A 17,710-nucleotide genomic window follows, 5' to 3' on the forward strand; every position below is an offset into this window, starting at 1 on the left:
TATCGCGTTTATGAATAACACCATTAGTCTGTAAAACAACTTTATCATTACAAAAAGGAGCGAAATTCAAAATTTTTATGGGACGATATCCCATCGCGCCTACATTTTTTAAATTTGCCGCTTTTGACATTGAAATGGCTTGACAAACTATATTTATAACAGCTAAGGATATTATTATTTTTGTTTAAATTAGGATATTTGCTGTCATATGGTAATACTAAGTGTATTTTCCCGATGAAAATAAATGTCCACCCATAATTCTGAGGTCCACCCCTTTTTGTACTGTCACTGAATGGTCACTGATGTGTCACTGTCACTTTGGAGTTGCAAGATTAAAAAAATACTATTTATTTATTTACTAGTCTGTCAAGCCATTTCCATCAGTAGAAAAAAGCAGCAAATTAAAAAAATGTAGGCGCGATGGGTTAACGTCCCATAGACAACTTTTTCTACTGACAAAGTTGTTTAACCGGCTATATGTATTATCGACTAGTATTCTTTGGTATAACAACACTATTTGTATAAATTTGTAATAAAAAAAGCTGTCAATGTCATACCTACCTAATCTCATCTCATCGAATTGACTAGGACTGGATTGTGTGCAAAGAGCATAATATTTATAATCACTACGTATTGTGTGTATGACGTGCGTGTGAGCAGACGTTGCAGCTAAAATAACGCAAATTATTATTATCAGTGTTTGCGCTATCCAAACCTCAGGAAACAGTGGCTGTAATGCTAGTGCTCTTGCACTGAATACTACAATACATGGTTGTGATAAAATCGGGAAATGCAATGAAATAATTGTAAACTGAAGCCCTATAATACAAAAAATGGCACCTCCAAATCCTTCTCTACTCAGCTATGAGACCCTCGTGCATGCCCTGGCTGGGGCTACGGTAAGAACACCTGTTTATTCATACAAAACAGTTGATCTTTGCTATGCATTGAAAAGATTATTATTTAATTAGTAATAATGTTTATTCTAATCTCTGTAACAAACGTGTATTGATATTTCAAAAAAAAAAGATATTAAGTATGTATATTACGTGTTTGTGGCTTTCCAAATAAGAAGGTACCTTAGGCAGTTATCACAAGATACCTAACCACATTTACAAATGATAATGTAATACTTGTTGACTTTTCGGTTTACATATAGTATATCAGATAACAGGTTTTGACATTACAGAAGACAGTATTTAGGTAATCAATCAATGTATTCATACTTGAATGTATTATTTGTTTCAGGGAAGTGTTGCAAGTATGGCTGCATTTTACCCACTAGATACACTGAGGTCAAGGTTACAAGGTATTTATATAGTTTCTGTCAACAACATGCATGGGTTTGTTGTTTATTGATCTTGTAAATATTTGATTTCCATTTGTTTGCAGTTGAAGACTCCAATAAGTATCAAGGTTCTTCTTCATGGGAACTACTCATAAAACTCGCAAATGAGGAAGGTATTGATTCTTTGTACAGAGGACTAGCACCCGTACTGCAGTCTCTTTCTATTTCCAATTTTGTATATTTCTACACATTCCATGCTTTGCGTAGAACTGCATCTACAAACTCGTCAGCAATACAAGATCTAATGTATGGGATTACAGCAGGTAGTATCAATGTACTTATTACTTCACCCCTATGGGTTGTAAATACAAGAATGAAGTTGGAAAATAATACTTACAACAGCTTATTTGAAGGTCTGATCACACTCTTTAAGAAAGAAGGAGTGAAAGGTCTGTGGTCAGGTACTGTTCCTTCATTGTTGTTGGTCTCAAACCCGGCCATTCAGTTCATGGTGTATGAGGCCTTGAAAAGGCACCTTGTGTCAACTGGGCATTTCAAGAGCTATTACGCTGCTTTCCTGGTGGGTGCGTTTGCTAAAGCCATTGCAACAACAGTCACATACCCTCTGCAACTGGTGCAGATGAGGCTGCGCTCCGGAACAAGCATGAAGCCTCTGTTCAAAGATGTAAAATCAAACCCATGGCTCATGTTCCGTGGTCTTGAAGCTAAATTACTACAAACAGTAATGACAGCTGCATTGATGTTTCTTATTTACGAGAAGCTTGTGAAGTTAGTGTTTAGCATAATGAGAGTGAGAGCTAAACACAGCTAAGCAACTTAATTGCTCAGATGTAAATGGTAATTTGGTGATAGTTTTAAATGTTATTATTATTTATGAGCCTTGTGTCTCACTGCTAGGCAAAGGCCTCCCTTTTTGTTTTCAAAAGTGGTACCTTTTGTCTAAGAACGCTAAATTCATAAAGGTAATATATTTTGGTGTTTATAGGTACAGTATTATGTTCCTTGCTTTAACTTAAACTATTTTAAATAGTCAATTAAGATTTTTTAACAATCTTGCTCACATATGATGACATGATAAAAGCGCAGCCATTATAGACCTGCTGAATTATATAACTTTCTACTTATCCACATCTAAAAACGAAAATAGATCTTACAAAGCTTACTAAACGTATTTATAAGAATTAACACTTTCCACACCCAAAAAATAAGTGGTTATGTTGCCCTTGAAATGATAAGAACAATTTTTTAATTTATGAATATTGTAATTTATTTCAAGTACTATTAAAAAACATATATATATATATATATTGTTTACAATAATAAATATTAAGAAATGTCACGCCTCGTTCGCTCTTATTGCGCAGGACATAATAGTACATTTCGATGCTAGTGCGGAAAGTATGTCATGACTTCACGAGCACCGAGACCCGAGATATGTAGCGCGAGCACGAGCCGTAGGCGAGTGGCAAAACTCGGGACGAGTGAAGAGTGAAGAATGACATTTCCGCACGTGTATCGAACGACGTTTTTTAATACAGTTGCGAAAAAATAAGAAAAGCAACAGGTAAGGAATGGAATTCGGAACTTTTATATTATTAATTCTATGACATCATTGACATTATGAAGAGGTGTTTTTCTTCTAGCTTTTATTCGACTAGAATAGATTTTTCCCCTCACTAGCTCGGAAAGCCGTCTTTTATCCTTTAAAACAAGCGGGGAAAAACGCATTTTATCCACTAGTGGGGAAAGTAATTTGACCTTGGATGGAGCGTGTTTAAGTAGCTTGACAGATAACAAAACGTAAAACGCTCATAATAATGGTTCGTTCGATATTAATTATCATTAAATAAATGGTTTGAGAATCTAATAAAAAATACCAGATTTAGCCATATTTAATGATTTTAATTCATAAACCTTAAAATTCCATAATAAACGTTTGATTTTAATAATCATGTTAAATGTAATTCTGAACGCACAAGTTAAGTCGATGCAATTTCAAAACGCATCATTGACATTTCATACGTCAGAAATGTCAACATTGTCAACAAAATTTTTACTTAATAACTTCCCACGTAAAAGAATTTCCAGAGTTTTTTGTTATTATATCGTAAAAAAATGAGTGATTCCAGTTGATGAAGATGATCTAACGCGTGTGGATGTTGCACTTTCCTCGCTATAGTGAGGGGAAAAGTTTTGTGTTACACACGGGTGCAAATGTATTTTACTTCTCGTGTGTTAAAACACTCGCGGGTAAAATACAACTTTGCACCCTTGTATAACAAATAACTATTGTTATTATTATTGAACCCACTTCAATGAAAGTTTCTTTTTCAAATGCATGTTCTATAAGACAGAAACAATTGTAAATATTAAAACATTGTACTATTATTACCTAAATATCGTTATTTACGATTATTAGTGTATCGTATATTTATAAAAACAATATCTAATGTTGCCTTTGGAAACTTAAAACATTCTTGCAGTAAGAAAATACACCTCTTCTTTGACAGGCATTCCGTTCCATTCAGACAACTTATTAAGAACGGTTTTTCAACATTAAAAAATAAACGTGTAAAAAATAATACTTATAATGATGAAGAGGTAAGTAATAAAATATGAAATATGCATATTTTTCCTATTCTTACATTAACAATAGGTTTTTATGTTGATTACGACGTTTAAAGGAAACTAATATTAACACTCATCAATAAGTAGTCATGAATTGGAACAAGTAAAAATTTAAAAAAATTTGAAAGTAAAAAGCACTAGTTCGCGAAAACCAACTTTCCGCACGCTAAACAGCCACGAAAAGTAGCACTTTTTGAGCAACTGTATTAAAAAGGTTTTTTTCTATCGGCATTTTCCAATTCCTCGTCGACATATGTAAGGAGACCCTAAGGGTGCATTTTTACAATGGATTTTTTGTCTTATTTTTTTATACTAAAAAGTATGGTCCTGAGCTAATCTCATCCAGAAGTGACCCACAATCTTCCGAAACAATAAATAAATAAATATCATAGGACATTCACACAGATTGACTAAGTAAGTCCCACGGTAAGCTGAAATAGAAGAATATGATATATGGAATTAAATAAAAGAGAAATCAAACATACACAAATCTATCTCTAATTTCACCGCTTCGGTGTGCAGGACATACGTGCTTAGCGTGCGTAGCGCTGTCACGCTCGGAACGGCGTGAAGATCCGCATCAGTGTAATAACATAACTAAACTATAAAATTGATTGTTTATTAGCTCAAATCAAAAGTTCCAAACTAGATATGGGTTTGTGCTGGAGCGTGTAATAAACCTACTTACGACGATAAGTGCCTATAACGAGTGAGTCGTGTCCATATTTAAGTATGCGTTAATAAACCGAATAGTAAACGCAACTTAGTAAAGTTAAATATGTTGATTAAACACAAAACGTGGCATAATATGTCCTTGAAAATATTCGACTACTGTATTTTAGCTTTTATGACAATAGTTTCGTGTACATAATTTTCAATGTCAATGTATCTACAGCAAATAGGTACCTACTAAGTGTTTTAGTCTAAGGTGCAGGTTGTGTATCGTGTACCTACTCGCAAATGCTAAAACGTGATACAGTACCGCATGCCTCTTCCAATAATAATTCCATGACATTATTCATCTAAATTAATAGTATTAGAATCCGAAACTGGTTTATATTCCGAAACCGATGGTTCGGTTTCGCTCTGATTTCGGCCGATACGTCATGTTTTTATGCCGAAACAGAAACTTCGGCTGGACACTACCGAATACAGTTTCGGCGCGGCCGGAAGGTTAGGCAGTTTTTTGGACGCAACTGAACCTGAGGCCGAAACATGATTTTTATGCCAAAACCGAAACTTCAGTCGGACACAATAGGCCTGTATTTGGGCATTATGTCGAATAATGTACTTGTTTTGTTGTCTGAAAAGTGACAATTGTAAAGTGCTTGCATATTATATATTATAGTTGGTCAAGCAAATCTTGTCAGTAGAAAAAGGCGCGAAATTCAAACTTTCTATGGGACGACATCTCTTCGCGCCTACATTTGTTAAATTTGCTTGACCAACTATATTATATTTTTGTAAAATTATATTTAATTTCAGGGTGTTCATAATTTATTTTTAAGGTGAAGGTTGGTGGTTGTTAAGTTGAAGGCTACATGACATTAAAATAATATGCATTCTGAACTTCATGCGTTTTATTTATATTAGGAGTGATTTACTTAGATCTAGTTAACAGTCGAATAGTTGAGATGCGCCAGTTTCATATCTTCTGATGTCCTCACTAGTGTGTCTGTGTACTCCTTTACCAAGCCGTTCAACTCGTCGTACATCTGAAATAAACAAATATGTTTTTTAGATTGGGCAGGATAATTGTAATGACATGGAGTGAAAAATCACCATTTGTTTAATTATCGTTTCATTGTATTTTTTTGTAACATATTTTAGGAGAGGTACAAAAAGTTCCTCCTGGTCAAACCAGGCATACTAAACTTTTTCAGTCCTGCCTGTAATACCCACGCCTACGTCGTTACAGCAAGACTCGTCAGACGAATGGCAACTAGCAACCCATTCTCAAGAACAAAAACACGCCGGCAGGGGCGGCAGCTCATCGAGGGAGATTACGACCGAAACCCTCCTACAAATTGATATAATTCAAGTCTACGCTCCAACCACATCGGCAGACGACAACGAAATAACAAGGTTCTATGACTCAATCAAAAAGGCGCTTAAACATGCAGCACATAATCATTATCGGCGACTTTAATTCAAAAATTGGCGAACCTAATCCTGAAGAGTATTTGGTAACAAAATGCCATGGAGACGGAACAAGAAACGATAAAGGAGAGACATTATAAACACGTTCTTTAAAAAATCGGCCACTCGATCGACCAATCGACTCGCGCACTAAGAATATTATTACGCAAAGAAACGTCAAAAAGTCACGTTTGTGCCGTAGTTTTAGCACTTAACCGGTTAAACTGTTTAAATATTTTTGATCACTTTTAGGGCAGTTTACTGAAACACTAATCGACTTACTATACTATATTATTTATACTGCTTTTATTATTTAATATTGAACTAAATTTTGGTGGTAACTACTGGGAAAAAAAACCCACCTTTTACCACTGGTAACTAACTACTGGGAAAAATAATTCCCAGTAGTTACTACTGGTAACAACTTGGTGGTAACTAGTGGGAATAACCCCGTTTGTTGTATGGGAGGTCCACTTAAATATTAAATTTAGTCTGTTTTTAGGGTTCCGTACCCAAAGGGTAAAAACGGGACCCTATTACTAAGACTCCGCTGTCCGTCTGTCCGTCCGTCTGTCTGTCACCAGGCTGTATCTCATGAACCGTGATAGCTAGACAGTTGAAATTTTCACAGATGACGTATTTCTGTTGCCGCTATAACAACAAATACTAAAAACAGAATAATATAAATATTTAAATGGGGCTCCCATACAACAAACGTGATTTTTTTTGCTGTTTTTTTTCGTAATGGTACGGAACCCTTCGTGCGCGAGTCCGACTCGCTCTTGGCCGGTTTTTAGTATTTGTTGTTATAGCAAAAAAAATTTGTAGCCACAATTTTTAATACCCCTGGTATGCTCCAAAATTTTACCTGAAAATCTAGTTACCACAAAAAATATTGGGCTACAATATTTTATTCGGCGTCTAGTCAACTCTATTGCTGCTTCTCGACGGAACGTTAGCGCAGCGACGCCATTTTCCATAGCGCTGACTAGACAAATACGCTCAAAAGACGCTAGTGTGGGGTGGCACTTATAAGTTATAGCTGTAACAAGTACAAATATGCTAGACTATTTTGGAGTAGTTTATCAGCAGGGCCTAAAGTAAATTGAAAAAAAAAAAGTTTATTTTGTGTTATAACACTTGTGTCGAGAGACACCGCTCTGCTGTAGGTAGTAACCGAAATTTGATACAAAAAAACCGGCCAAGTGCGAGTCGGACTCGCGTTCCAAGGGTTCCGTACATTACACAATTTAAACAGTGTATTTTTTATGTGAAATGTCTTTAAAAACGGTCGGATCAAAAAGTAAGTAATTAAGTCCGACTCACGCTTGACTGCACATTTCCAATAGGTTTTCCGGTGATTTTTATTGATCTATTTTGTGTATTTTTTCAAAATTTTTGACCCAGTAGTTTCGGAGATAAAGGGGGGGAATGGTCATTTTTTGCCTATTTTCTTGAATAACTCCTAAACTATTTATCTTAAAATTATAAAATATATATATTTGAGATTCTCACAATGAGCTCTTTCATTTGATATGTAACACGATATAAATTGACAAACTTTATTTTTAAATTTTCTCACTGGATGGCTGCCGGCCGGTGTCCGCACGGATTTTATTCCGCAGTGCGCGGATTTATTCAATAGTCCATAGGATGCAGAAAATTCGTGCGGCGCCGCACCGCAACCAATCTGCAGCAAACCACAGATTTTAATCCGCATACAGATTATTTTTCGCAGTGCGCGCACTTCATGGAGGTTGCATACTTCACAGATTTTGCGGAAAAAAAACGCACGGTAGAAGTCCGCAGTGCGCGCGTAGCCTTATACCTACGACTCGCTTCCCGCCGGCGGGACTCAAGCTAGCCAGTTGGTTGCCACAAGCGCTCACGCACGCACGTCACCGCGCGCTATGCCAAAGAAATGTCTTCGTCACGAACAAATAACACGGCTTGTAGTGTGGATGGATGCAGAAACAACAAAACAAATAAAAATATAGTTTTTTCCTCTTTCGACGGATGAGGAAAAGTAAGTAGACATTTTCAATATAGGTACTTACACGTACTGTTATTATTTTTACGATAGTTACAAGCTACGTAGCTACGTACTATTAAATTGTTTTAAAGATGTAGGTAATGTTTTTACGACACATTTATAGCTAGATATCTACCTAAGACACCTAAGTATTTGAAAGTAGCGTCGGCAACCCTAGAATTGTCCCGGTGCGCGCGGTGCGGGAAGCGGCGCGTTGAAGGTCACTCCATTGTATTTTTGTGTAGGTATCAAAATGGTAGGTATTTGCGTTTTCTTTGAGAGATAAGTATCTGTTCGTAAGAACTATTATATAATCTGTGCTTTGGGTCACAAACTTACATATGTGTACCAAATTTCATCTTAATTGGTCCAGTAGTTTCGGAGAAAATAGTCTGTGACAGACGGACAGACAGACAGACGCACGAGTGATCCTATAAGGGTTCCGTTTTTTCCTTTTGAGGTACGGAACCCTAAAAACCGTGGCTTAAATCGAATATTTCTTGAAAATAACTAAAAATAGAAAGAAATTAAGCATCTTCTTTCGGTGCCGTCTCTCCTGCCCGAGGTTGGCTATCATTAGGACAATTTTTACTTTTGACGCTGCAGCTCAAAACAGCGATCTGGCGCTCACCTTGAACCAGCACCTCAGGTTTTTCAGCTACGAGACCCCATCTTCTTTCACGTTTTCGATTGCCTTGGATTTTCTCCTGTATTATCAGCTGTACCTTACAAATACAACCTGTATTTGTCATTTCGCAATACATGACGCAAAGTACTGTTTGCGTCAAGTTTCTGAATCTTTATAGTGTCTAAAATGTCTTCTCTTTTGCATTATCTGCAGCACGCAAGTAGGTACGTTACAAGTATAGGTATCTGTTCAAGCCGATATGTAGTATGTTTACAAGCTTTAGTTTGTTGTCCAAATTACCTCAAAGATGTCGCTGTTCCCGACGCAAACTAGATAAAGGTAAAGTAAACTAGTACGAGGTGCGTAAACAACATACCTCAGCATACTCCTGTGTCGGGTTCCGTGTCGCGTGCGGCTGCAGCTCTGCGCGCAGCGCGTCGACGGCGGCGAGCGGCGCGGCGCGCGGCGGCGCATGCGCGTCCAGCCCCAGCAGCGCCGCGCGCAGCACGCCCGCGCACGCGCGGCCCGCCTCGAGCGCGCGCCCGCCGCTGAGCAACGCGCGGACGCAGCCGGCGCCGTCGCGGTCCTGATAACGCACAACTTTATTTTCTAGCCGCTCACGAACCAAAACTTGGCGAGACAAATGCTATTTTTATTTGTCAAAATCGTAAAAGTATCTTCCTATTTATAGGCAGTGCCGAACAAGCCCTGTTTCTACTTGTTATCAATATCAGTATGTTATATTTAATGGAACTATAGGTCTAATTGTATATCTGCAAGTTTAAACTTATCTGTATGTGACTGTTTGTTTCCCAAATAAAATAAAAAAATGAAGATTCGAAATACAATGGTATGGGAGACCCTTTTATAAGGCAGCTAGAGGTTATGTTACATTTATATTTGACTAAATACTACTTATTCAAGTTTGTCAGGCGGCTTTGAAAAATGTAGGCGCGAAGGGTCTATACAAATATTGAATTTCAGGCCTTTTTTACTCATAAGTTGGTTTGCTAGACTGTTCTGAACCCGAAAAATGTAAGCGGCACCGTCGCGGTCCTACGTATAGCGGAAGCCGCTCGACCCCAATTTCAAAGGAATACCGCAAATCGATGTACAGGTGGCACACACATACTAGAGGCCAAAACAAAATTTTTGACCCGCAGTTCCTAAAAAAATTCCGCTGCGGGGGGAGTGGTAAAACATAATTTTTTTTGTATGGAAAAAATATTTTTTTTTCCAAAACCTATCGAGTGTGGTATCATACGAAAGGGCTTTTTGAGGGGATTCTAAAAATATATCACATCCTTACATTTCGGGCATTTTTTTTTTCAATTAAAACAAAAAGAATTTTCGAAACATACCAAGTTTGGGCTCCTCCAGACACGATATGGCTGATTTTTTTTTGTACAATATACCACAAATGATACGTGATATCTTGATATCTAACCCCAAGACAGCAATTTTAAAAATAATTTATTTGATTAAAAAAAAAAAAAAAAAATTGTTAATGATATTATTTTCAAAATTGCTTTCTTGGAGTTAGACATGAGGATATCACGTATCATTTGTGGTATAATGTACAAAAAAAAATCTGCCATATCGTGTCTGGAGGAGCCCAAACTTGGTATGTTTCGAAAATTCTTTTTGTTTTAATTTAAAAAAAAATGCCCGAAATGTAATGATGTGATATAGTTTTAGAGTCGCCTCAAAAAGCCCTTTCGTATGATACCACATACCATAGGTTTTGGATTATTTTTTTCCATGCAAAAAAAATACACTCCCCTCCGCAGCGAAATTTTTTTAGGAACTGCGGGTCAAAAATCTTGTTTTGGCCTCTAGTATGTGTGTGCCAAACGGCTAACCTGTACATCGATTTGCGGTATTTTTATACGAACGGGTTAGACTAGTATAGTAATCTTATCCTTGCAAGGGGATCTTATCCTTACATTCTAAATGCGCGCATATATGTAAGATATATGTATGTAACTCCATATAAGATAAATAAGTCTAAGGAAAAAAACGTGCTTTGGAAATCAAGAAAAAATTATACTCTAATATAGGGCGCCATACCTTTGCCCTATACTCGTGTAGATGGCGTTGGCGACACCGTTTGATATTTAACAATTTTAACACATATCAGTGAAAAAACATGGGTCAAAGTCATATGGCGTTCTAAAAAAAAACAAAAATCATTTATCCATGTAACTATGTATATATATATATATTAGATTTTTATTCATTTTCATTTTTAGTTTTAATCCTGTGTCTAAAGATGGCAGTAAATTTACTATGACAAATGACAATAACGCTCTATACACTTTTCTCTTTGATTAAACTGACAGTTTAGCCTTTAGCTTAGTAAGTGTAAACATGCACTAATAAATAAGGATGATGTTAAAACTATGATTTATTTTAATAAGAAAATATGAAACCCTCAACGAATCATCTTACTACTTAGATCTACTTTTAGTTGGATGGTTCACCAGATGTTGCGTGTACTGGCTGTCGTGACTCGTGACTATTTACTTACTACTTTATATGCTATAAATAAGTACATAGCGTGAATAAAACCTTGATCTGAACATTGATATATTGACCGACATACTGACGACATGAATTAAATGACTAATAAAAAATCTACTTCATTGTAATCTGTCAGTTAAATAGCTATGGGGTATTGAAAGAGTATAACTATTCTTTCATTCTGTGTTGGTTGAATTTTTTATAAAAATATAAGTCAGTTAGATTTTTTTAAATAGTACAGAAGGCAAGCGACTCCTATCCCGCCACCATAAAAATGTTAAAATTATGTTTTCCCCTCACTAGGTCGGGAAGTTGTCTTTTATCCTTCAAAACCAGCGGGGAAAAACGCGTTTTATCCACTAGTAGGGAAAGTAATTTGACCTTGGATGGAGCGTGTTTAAGTAGCTTGACAGATAACAAAACGTAAAACGCTCATGATAATGGTTCGTTCGATATTAATTATCATTAAATAAATGGTTTGAGAATCTAATAAAAAATACCAAATTTAGCTTTATTTAATGATTTTAAGTCATAAACCTTAAAATTCCATAAGAAACGTTTGTTTTTTTATAATGATGTTAAATATAATTCTGAACGCACAAGTTGAGTCGATGCAATTTCAAAACGCATCGTTGACATTTCATACGTTAGAAATGTCAACATTGTCAACAATTTTTTTACTTCAAAACTTCTCGCGTAAAAATACACAACTTCCAGAGTTTTCTGTTATAATATCGTAAAAAAATTAGTGATTCCAGTGATGAACATGATCTAACGCCTGTGGATGTTGCACTTTCCTCGCTATAGTGAGGTGAAAAGTTTTGTGTTACACACGGGTGCAAATGTATTTTACTTCTCGTGTGTTGAAACACTCGCTAAGCTCAGGATTCTATTTTAGAACCACTCGCTTCGCTCGTGGTTCAACTGTAGAATCCTTTCGCTTGCTCGTGTTTTAATTCTACACTCGCGGGTAAAATACAACTTTGCACCCTTGTATAACAAATAACTATAATTCGCTGTCCTAGAATAGTTATTTGTGCAACAAGAGAGGAAAGTTGGTTTTTCTTGCGAGTGTTTATTTTGAGTCCCGAGAAAGCGAAAGACTGTACGAGACGACGGACGAGATGTAAAATAACTTTGCTCTCGTGTTGCACACATAATTTTTCACCTCAGTAGTGAGAACATATTAAAGGTTAAAATGTATTTAGAATTACACAGAATAAACAGAAAAAAAAAGTATTATAATATGTACGATACGATACGATACGATACGATACGGGACGGGACCGGACCGGACCGTACCGTACCGAACTGTACCGTACCATACCATACCATAAAAAGAATGTAATAAAAGTATGAAGTTCATGGCCTTCACTAAATTAAAAAGCTACATTGTTTCACTCCCTGGAGTGAGGGCACTTTCCTCACTCCAGGGAGTGACGAAAGTAGGCTTGTTCGAGCTGCTGAGGTGAAAAAAGTATTGTATGTACCTAACTGTACATAAGGGCCTTAAAACACTTGTGACTTGTGTGATCTTATTGAGAAACAAGCAAAGTGAACCGAATTTTACTACGTACGTACGTAAAGGGGTTCGACCTAGCAGGGAGGATGTGGTAGATAATTAAACACACCTCGTTGATCTTTATATTATTTTCATATATTTTAGCTACGTAACAATTCGGCTAACCTCAATGACTGCCTATTTAGGAATGCCCACAGAACTAGGATGACAAAGAACTGTCAGGCTTTAAAAGTGCGACCAAAAATGAAATGCAAGTGTGTGCGTAAATTGTCTATGTGAGATCAAAACTAGTGATGTCAAGTTACAACATATTAATAATCTATCGGTGTTTGACTGATTTATCGACAACTCTTTCAATGTTTCTTTTTTATTACAATAAAATGTCTCAATTATTACTATTATTAGACCCTATTAGCGCCTATATTCATATTATATATTTGTATGCACGTAATCGATTATAAAGAAATTGTAGTCGATTATATGTATACTAATTTTATATTTCTTTGTGTCAATATTTCATACTGGCAATAAAATATCCTTAAACAGAAAAGTGCCACTTTGATCCCTCCTAGCAGGGAAGAAAAAGCCAGTTTCCGAATAGGTGATGTGAAATAGTAGATTGTGTTACGAGGGAGCAAAATGGCATATTTACGGCGAGGGCGTACATTGAATCCTAAACGAACCGAAGAATTCTATAATAGAATCCCGAGAGTCACGAGGGATTCTAAAGTAGAATCCTGAGCGTAGTGAGGGATTCAAGTGTGTTACGCCCAAGATGGAAATAATTTTGATACCATGTGATACATACTGCCTTTCAAATATTTAAAAAAATCATAATTACCTCACAGGTGATGTGAAAAGCAGTATGTGTCACATGGTAGCAAAATTATTTCCATCTTGGACGTAACACACTTGAATCCCTCACTATGCTCAGGATTCAATTTACGCCCTCGCCGCAAATATGTCATTTTGCTCCCTTGTGACACAATGTACTATTTCGGATTGGTGATGTGAAAAGATTTATATGTAACTCCGTATAAGATAAGTAAAGTCTAATGAAAAAAAAACAAGCAAGCGTTGATAATAACCGTAACATACTACCGCACCGCACCGTTACAGCTTTAAAGCAGGTTTCTCGTCGTATGCGTGTGTGTGGTGCAACGTCGTTATCACAAACACATGCTAACAGTAGGCGCAAAGAGTTGACTTACAACAGAAAATATGAATTTCGCCACAGAATAAATAATAGTACTACCGTAAGTACCGTACAGAAAGGAGACTTCTTACAAAACCGAAGTTTGACAGCGGTCACAGCGGTGACAGGGTAGAATCATGATGTCCCTTTCTAATATATGGCACTATCCCTTTCGGCTATTTAGGGTTGTCAAAATTCAGATCATTATCTTATCTGTGACCACTGTGTGCACGACCGTACACGCAAAGGGACGTTAAGTTGTGACAACCCAAATAATTGCTCGGAGCAATGCTGAGCCGAACAGAGCCAAGTTTGCTCGAAGCTAGGAGTTTCGCACCCCTGATTTCGCGCCTTTTTCTACTGACAAGTTGGATTGGGTGTGTATACGCTGTGTGCAAGTATACGCTGTCTTGTGTTTCCTTGTGTTGGCGGCAAAGTCGTGAAAAGTGGCTAAAATGTAAGTAAGTACCTACTGTGTTGGAAAGTGAAGTTTAAATGTACCGCTAAACATGTGCACCTTCAAAAAAGGTATTATAACAATCGTTATTATTTTAACTCGGTTATAAAGGCTAATATCTTAATGATGTAAAAAAATAGTTAAATATATATTGTACTTATTATACCGATAAGTTATCGATACAGTCATATGAACATTTTGTCAAGCCCTAGCGTATAGTAACAGTTTAAGTTTTTACACAAAATATTCCAAATTATTGACTAATATGATAAAATATTAGCACACAACCGAATAAAAACTTATAATTAATTGTATAAACCGGCTTTTTACACTTTTTATGCTGTTAATTTGACAAAACGTAATGTACGGAACCCTTCGTGCGCGAGTACGACTCGCACTTGGCCGGTTTGTTTTCTGAACTTTCTTATAGTTAATTGCCACTGGCCATAACTAGATGACACTTTTGACATTGACAGCAGCAAATTCGCCTAACGTCAACCAAAAAAAAAACAAGGCGAATTTCCTTTAATAAAATAATAAACAATAAAATCGTAAACATAACAATATAAAGAAGATGAACGAAGTGTGTTTAATTATCTACCACATCCTCTCTGCTAGGTCGAACCCCTTTACAGTACGTACGTACTTGTATCATTGCATAGACTATTGTTAAAATTCGAAAAATTTATAAAATAACAATACCATGTAAGCTTGTAGGAACCATCGTGGCAGGAATTGGTCGGTGCTAAGAGCGCGCTTGGTGACGCTTATAAGAGTTTCGGCACTCGCGTCTTTCAGGTGCGGGTAGAGCCCGTCGAAATCGATGTTTCCGCCTCCTACACAGGAATGAATAAGGGATTCAATACTATGACCACTAAAAGTTATGGCCCTAATGTGCAGAAACACATAGTGTTACAAAACCCATGGTGGACACTTAAAAGTCAAGAATCATGTCGTTTTTTATATAGAGTCAAAAGATTTTGAACCTGCTATGTATACCTGCATTCCATATTTGAATAGCAGCACACATGGTTGCGTAGTTGACTGTAGTAAGACGCGTCCGGACAGTCTTTTGATTTCGAACAGTCAGCAGCAGGAGTTGCTAAGTAGACAAGGTGTTCAAAGTGAAACTGATTCGATTTTGTTGTTAAGTCTTACCCAACTAACATTAGCTATTCCTGTGGCTGACTATACACAGGTCACTAGATTAGTTTTGCAATAGACAAATATGAAACAAAGTGGTCTAGCAGGAGAGGAGAAGAGGCCTATCACATATACTTTTAAAAACTATATTTCCATAATTTTAAACTAACACGGGACTTAATCGCGTAAAAACTTACGTTTATTTATGGCCTGACGTTTCGAACGTGACGTTACGTTCGTGGTCACAGGCAGACTGGCGGGGAATTGTATCAACATCTTCCTGGACAATAAATGGAAACGTTGTCTATGGAAATATAGTTTTAAAAAGTATATGTGATAGGCCTCTTCTGTGCTTCATATTTGTCTATTAAAAAACTTATCTAGTGACTTATATTAATAAATCACATTCTCTTTCGATGCGCTTTATCCGCGTTACTCAATCATACTAAACGCAGCACCGACAGTGCGCCGCTCTATTGTAGATAGCAACAACAAAACATATATTTAACCAGTTAATGTGTATGAACATAATTCCGGTATTCAATCCCTAGTAACTTTTAAATCGGCACCACCATGTAGTAAATAATATCTTCCTTTGTTACATACTGATAGGTCATAAAATCACCACATGTAGTAAATATTTACCAAGCAACGCCTGCTGTACGGGATCGAGGGAGTCTGGAACTTCTTCACGGAGTTCTGCTGCTAGCTCGTCAGGTCCGATCACCTGGAATAGGTAGGTATTAGGAAAGATCCATTGATTGATACAATCAGTAACTAATGTAAAGGATGTCCCAAAAAGGACGCAAGATTTCAATTTGCCGCCATTTTTGTATTTTAGTGCTGGCAACCCTAAAAAAAACTATTTGACAGCTGAATGTTTAGGGTTTGTAAAAATGGTGTAAAAATATCGATGTGGAAGCAATGTAGTTTCAACAAGACGGGGCCACTTGCCACACAGCCCGAGAAACGATGCAATTACTGCATGGAACATTTCCCAGTCGTGTGATCTCTCGATTCGGTGATCAGAATTGGCCCCCTAGATCTTGCGATCGCCTTTAGACTTCTTTTTATGGGGTTATTTAAAGTCTAAAGTCTATGCCAATAAGCCCACAACCACTCATGCTTTAAAAGAGGAAATTCGACGCTGCATCGGAGAAATTCATAGACCTGTACCAATAACTTCTGAGGTTATAAGAATATTAATGTTGCTTATTTTTTATATATAGTTTCCAGACCATATACTAAACCTAAAAATAATATTTTGTGTCATCCTAGGTATTTGCTTAGGTAGAAATTTAGGTATTTCTTTTTTCAATCAGCATTCTCTAAAAAAAATATTAGAGACGAAATTCTTTGTTTCCCTGTAAAGGCAAAGTGGCTTCCGACGTACACACGCATTTTGTGTCATTTTCATCCACGGGTATAATGGCATTTAATAAATACATAATATTGATCCTAAAACGCCTAAAAAAATATTAGAGTCGGTAAGTGAAGTGTTGTACTTTACAGAACATTGATATATGTTATTCAAACAAATCTGTGTCAAATTCATCCACCGCTTTTATTAAAAAAAATTTTTTTTCTAATTAACACCCTGTATCTGCCACAAAAAAAAAATTCATATTATTAAGTTTACGTCTACAATATTATAATACCACATTGAGACATCATTCATAATTTGGGTCATTTTGATCCACGGTTTTTTTACTATCTGGCAAAATAAAACTTAATTGAGCAAGAAGGGCGTGCGCGGGGAAGGGTACCTACGCGGGTGGGGTGCTTATTATACTTGCCGCAATATCAGCTGGCGACTGAGATCTTAATACTATCTCCTTTACCCTTGTTAAGACCAACCAAGAGTGAAAGAGATGGCATTATGAGCTGTCTCGCCACTTAGTTTTGCGATACAGTGTATTTATTTCATTCGGAGGCATAATTACATTGTCTTATCAATCTTACCGTAGTAGGTATATAAATATAATTAAAATAAACTGTAGGCTGCACTCCTCATACTGACCAACATTTGTGACGTTCCTAATCAAAAGGTACCACTTTCTCTGACAGGTTATTTGTATAAAGATATAATCAAATTTCGTCTTTATGGTAAACGACAAAGTGGTGGTGGTGGTGG

At 36.6% G+C, this 17,710-nt stretch overlaps 2 protein-coding genes across 2 annotated transcripts in view; one reads left to right on the plus strand and one right to left on the minus strand.

The window, feature by feature from the left end:
* The first annotated feature begins 581 nt into the window (after positions 1 to 581).
* LOC134745169 (peroxisomal membrane protein PMP34) lies at positions 582 to 5,506 on the plus strand. The gene is made up of 3 exons (XM_063679155.1): positions 582 to 899; positions 1,249 to 1,309; positions 1,393 to 5,506. Exons 1-3 carry the CDS (start codon positions 834 to 836, stop codon positions 2,118 to 2,120), a joined length of 855 nt encoding a protein of 284 aa, XP_063535225.1. The 5' UTR covers positions 582 to 833; the 3' UTR covers positions 2,121 to 5,506.
* LOC134745206 (nuclear pore complex protein Nup160 homolog) overlaps positions 5,500 to 17,710 on the minus strand; it is an 83,580-nt gene continuing 71,369 nt past the window's right edge. The window contains exons 24-27 of the mRNA XM_063679203.1: positions 16,222 to 16,303; positions 15,136 to 15,269; positions 9,113 to 9,322; positions 5,500 to 5,652 (exon numbers count right to left, since the gene is read on the minus strand). Of these exons, the coding sequence (XP_063535273.1) occupies positions 5,548 to 5,652; positions 9,113 to 9,322; positions 15,136 to 15,269; positions 16,222 to 16,303 (531 nt within the window). The 3' untranslated portion in view covers positions 5,500 to 5,547. The remainder of the gene's footprint in view (positions 5,653 to 9,112; positions 9,323 to 15,135; positions 15,270 to 16,221; positions 16,304 to 17,710) is intronic.

Source organism: Cydia strobilella, chromosome 11, assembly GCF_947568885.1.
Source record: "Cydia strobilella chromosome 11, ilCydStro3.1, whole genome shotgun sequence".
Classification (NCBI taxonomy): Eukaryota; Metazoa; Arthropoda; class Insecta; order Lepidoptera; family Tortricidae; genus Cydia; species Cydia strobilella.